A 4,754-nucleotide genomic window follows, 5' to 3' on the forward strand; every position below is an offset into this window, starting at 1 on the left:
CCACCCCGCCTTCCCTCTGAGGTTCATGCTTCTATGTCTCTGGGTCTATTTTTGATCATCGGTGTATTTGGTTCATTACCTTCCACATATGAGTGAGATCCTATGAGGAAACCCCAGTCTCCTTCCGAGGCCCAGTGGCCTGAATGACCCCTAACTGGACACCCATTCTGCCTGATGGCAGTCCCCTCCTCACCTGAACGGGGAGACCTGCTTCCGGGTGGGCAGCAGACCCTTCACTTGCTCTTTGGTGTAGCCGAGGTGCCTCAGCAGCGAGTTCTGCTTCATGATGTAGAGGAGTTCCGCCAGGAGGAAGGTGTCTTCCTCACTCAGCAGCTCCTCGTTGATGAGATGGTCAAAAATATCCAAGGCCGAGCTGGCCTTCTCCAGCTTCTTGTGGGGGACAAAGTCTCGGCAGAGAAACTTCAATTTTTGCACCTCTAGGTCTCCAAGGTTTGAATCAATACTCAGAAGCCTTCTGCGCAGCTTCTCCCTACCGTTATCCTCCGGACCGAAAATCCAACTCTGATTGCGAGATGACATGGCCAGTCTGGAAAAGACAGAGAGATGGGGTAGCCTCCACTTCCCAGGTCCTCTCCCGCCTACAGCCTCCTCCCTCCCGGGCACTAGACTTTCCTGGAAACGTAAAAATTACTGACAGGAAAATGATTGTGCAGTTATTTCAAAAACCAATAGCCAACACTTGTGTGTAAACCCGTTGGGAGGTCCGCGGGGAGCTTTGGGGGAAGCCATTTACCCTGACTTCTCTGAAATCAAAATGTCCCCGTAGAAGCGAGTGAAATGGAGGACAACTCAGCACAACAGTTTCCGTTGGAGTTCGCCTTCCCGTTGGAGCTCTTTTGTTTTTAAAACTATTTTTTATTTATTGATCTTGAGAGAGAGAAACATCGACTTGTTGTTCCACATATTTATGCATTCATTGGTTGATTCTTCTTCCGATTGGAGCTCTTTTGTTTTTAAATTTATTTTTTTATTTATTGATCTTGAGAGAGAGAAAAATCGACTTGTTCCACATATTTATGCATTCATTGGTTGATTCTTGTATGTGCCCTGACCGGAGATGGAACTGGAAACCTCGGCGTAGGACGTTCTACCAACTGAGCTACCCTAGGCCGAGCTGCCAGGGTCTGGTTAGAACTCTTAAGTCATTGCCATCAAATGGCAGAATTTGCACTTAGATTTATGCCCCACAGTTTAGAAATAAAGCAACGGGGGTTTATATTTCTGAAGTGCTTACCAACCCAAGGATGGCAAGGTGATATTACTAACCAGAACAGGACAGGTTTGTAACCCACAGGAAGAATAACCATAATCCTAGCTCCCAGAAATACAGGGAGGTTTTAGACAAGGATTGCTCAGATCAATATAGAAAGTCACAAATAACTAAGTCAATATTTCCACATAAGCAGTGCATAAACTGGTCTTTTCTACACTAAATTTCATACTAATAAGAGGATCAATAAATTGACAACATTTTTCAATGTAATATTATTCATCATATAAGGACAAGGTATGTATCCACTATGCAAGACTTGGCTATTTAGAAAGAAGAAACTACTTTCTAAAGGAAAGAGAACATAGCAAAAATGAAACATCAATAACAAAGAGTGGTTATATCTCGATGGTATAATTATATAAAATATAAATTTTCTTCTGGGCTCCTGTGTGAGTTTCTCAAATCTTATGCAATAAACACATATTACTTTTATTATTAGAAAAAGGAAACCAAAAAAATGGGGTCATCCATGGGATCGTCTTATTCTAACTCATTATACATTTGCCTTGAAGTTTCCTGAAGATCCTAAATCTCTCGCTTCCTGAATGGAGACAAGCGTATTCCTGCCGGTAAAAGCCTGTGTTGAAGCCTTCCTAAGCCTTTTTAAACTTTCATTTTCCATGGGGAGGCTAATAAATCCAGGCAGAAACCGTGCCATTGCTGAAAACAAGAGTTTTTGCAAGTTTCTATGACAGAAAGCAAGGGGGAAATGCTGGACTGTATGACCCCGGGCAGAGGAAAGTAGTTAATTACATACCTTCAAATCAGATTCCACGGATCCTCTGGAAGTAAGTGGTTCTTGGGAAAATTACCTGAAAACAAAGTTTTTAAGGAATTAGGATCCTCTCTGTGCTCCAAGTTTCAAGAAAGCTCCCATTTACACGGGAGGAAAACTTCAGGCTTGCTGCTGACTCTGCAATGAATACTGGCCCCTCAGGTTTAATATTAATTTCCTGCTGATGTCATCGCTGCCTTTTCCCTGCCCCTTTCCCTTTGCTGGCATTAGGATAACCCTGATCAACAGCACCTCCTAAAGGCAGACGCGTCCATTTTTCCAACCACTTCCTTCCCCAAATTCCCTTAAGCTTTAAAATAAAACCCAGAATCTCATGAATAGTAGTCACCCATCTTAATCTTTTCTCAACAACTCCATTTACAAATTAACAACAACAACAACAAAAATTTTAAGCAAAAAGGAAGAAGAAAAAGAGGAGGAGGCGGTGGAGGGGGAGCTGAGAGATAAGCCAATCTGAGGTATTTACAAAGAAGTCAAATAACAGTAGACAAAACTGATGCAGTCTCTGCCCTCACAGCGCATTCAGTCCAGCAGGAAAGAGAATTTGAAGACATTATTTCTAAGAACAAAAACAATACCTAACACTCACCAGTATATCACTATGTGTCAAGCATGCTTTGTTCACTAAGTCACCCAATGACCCCTTTTTTAAGACATGAAAACTCAGACACAGAAAGATTTGCCCAAGGTCATACAACGAGCTAGTGGGAGACCCAAACCTCACCCAGCAGGTTTGGCTCTAAATCACTACATGATAATTCAAATGTTGCCAAGTTCTGGGAAGAATTCCAGAATCGTGGATACGTCATCTCTGAAAATAAGTAAAATTTATTATGCTTTATTAGCAAATGTTAAACTGTCATTTCCAGATCCTAGGCATCATCTAGAGAACCTCTGGGTTTAAGAAAGACAAGTCCTGCCCTGGCCAATTTGGCTCAGCGGATAGTGCATTGGCCTGAGGACAAAAGGGTCCCAGGTTCGATTCCAGTCAAGGGCTTATACTTAGTTGCAGGCTCCTCCCTGGCCGAGGCCCTGGTCCAGACTTGTGCAGGAGGCAACCAACCGATGTGTTTCTTTGACATCGATGTTTCTCTTTTCCTCTCTCTAAGAATCAATGGGAAAATATCCTCGGGTGAAGATTTTAAAAAAAGAAGAAGAAAAAGAAAAGAAAGACGAGTCCAAGTGGTGATGGTCGCACAACAGGTAAACGTATTTAATGCCACTAACGTGCACCCTTAAAAATGGTTAAAATGGGGCTTCCAGTCAAGAGGCGGCATTGGTAAATGTGACACTCGCACCCTCCCACAACCACATCCCTTTGCCCAGAGTGGACAGCTTTATTCCCAGGCCCCCAAAGTTATCCAATAAGCCCCAGAAGGGATGGACATGAAATGGCCAAGAGAGCAAAGGCTTATTTCAAAACCTTTGTCCCTCAGTTCCAGGAGGCAGCATTTGACAATGGAAAGCTCTAGGACAGTGGTCAGCAAACCGAGGCTCGCGAGCCGCATGCGGCTCTTTGGCCCCTTGAGTGTGGCTCTTCCACAAAATCCCTCGTGCGGGCGCGCACGTACAGTGTGATTGAAACTTTGTGGCCCATGCGCAGAAATCGTCTTATTGATGAGAACCTGGAATCATGCCTAAAATTAAAAACAACAACATACAAACCTGACTTACCCAAACTTTCCAAGGAGATGCAAGGCCATTGTTCACATTAGTGTTTGTCAGTCATTGTCATGATTGATTGATTGATTGATTTTTGAAATACAATTTCCATTTATTTCCCCCCCAGAGAACTTTTCTTCACTCTTTAAAGACTCAGCTCCTTACATGGGCTTTGGTGGAGGTCGTGGGGCAGCACCCGCAGGTCTGAATCGGGGTGGGGGTGTTCGGTCCTTCCGGGCTTCACGAGAACGATTCCTGACTACCTTGCTGTGAATGGCACAGCTCACACAGTAATGCAGCTTCACATACAGCTTGGGAAGCACATAGGCTAAGATGGAAAAGGAACAGAATATTAAATGCATGTAAATGCCTGTCAGCATACCTACACCATTTCACTCCCAAGTTCAGTTTCTGATGCCTAACTAAACACATGCAATTTCACAAACGAGTAACACTCTAATTCTTCCTATCACCACGGGGACCACGCCCACATCCTAGATAAACCAAACACCCCGCTCCTTCAGCAGCTGCACCAGCCCCAACACCTACCCCTGGGCATTTCTGGTTGCCTAAATTTTAGGCCCTAAAAATAGCCAATTTGGCCCGGCCAGTTTGGCTCAGTGGATAGAGCGTCAGCCGGAGGACTGAAGGTCCTGGGTTCGATTCTGGTCAAGGGGATGTATCTCGGTTGCAGCCTAGTTGGCCTCCCTGCCAGCCTGATCACCTCTAACCACCTCTGCCTGCTGGCCTGGTCACCCCCAACTGCCCCTCCCTGCTGGTCTGGTCGCTCCTAACTGCCCCTCCCCACCAGCATGGTCGCCCCTTACTGCCCCCCCCACCAGCCGGCCTGGCCATCCCCAACAGTCCTCCTCTGCTGGCCTGGTCGCCCCTAACTGCCTCCCTACCAGCCTGGTCACCCATCACTGCCCCCTCTGCAGGCCTGGTTGCCTCTAACTGCCCCCCTGCCAGCCTGGTCACCCATCACTGCCCCCCCTGCAGGCC

General features: G+C 45.7%; 1 protein-coding gene across 2 annotated transcripts in view; it reads right to left on the reverse strand.

Annotated features, from left to right (window-relative positions):
* The window catches only part of LOC102249546 (caspase-10), a 3,825-nt gene extending 1,587 nt beyond the window's left edge, over positions 1-2,238 (reverse strand). For both annotated transcript variants that reach the window (XM_005874137.2, XM_014545996.1), the window contains exons 1-2: positions 2,052-2,238; positions 194-547 (exon numbers count right to left, since the gene is read on the reverse strand). In XM_005874137.2, the coding sequence (XP_005874199.2) occupies positions 194-540 (347 nt within the window). In that variant the 5' untranslated portion in view covers positions 541-547; positions 2,052-2,238. The remainder of the gene's footprint in view (positions 1-193; positions 548-2,051) is intronic.
* Between the last annotated feature and the right edge of the window lie 2,516 nt (positions 2,239-4,754).

Source organism: Myotis brandtii, unplaced genomic scaffold, assembly GCF_000412655.1.
Source record: "Myotis brandtii unplaced genomic scaffold, ASM41265v1 scaffold4259, whole genome shotgun sequence".
Lineage (NCBI taxonomy): Eukaryota > Metazoa > Chordata > Mammalia > Chiroptera > Vespertilionidae > Myotis > Myotis brandtii.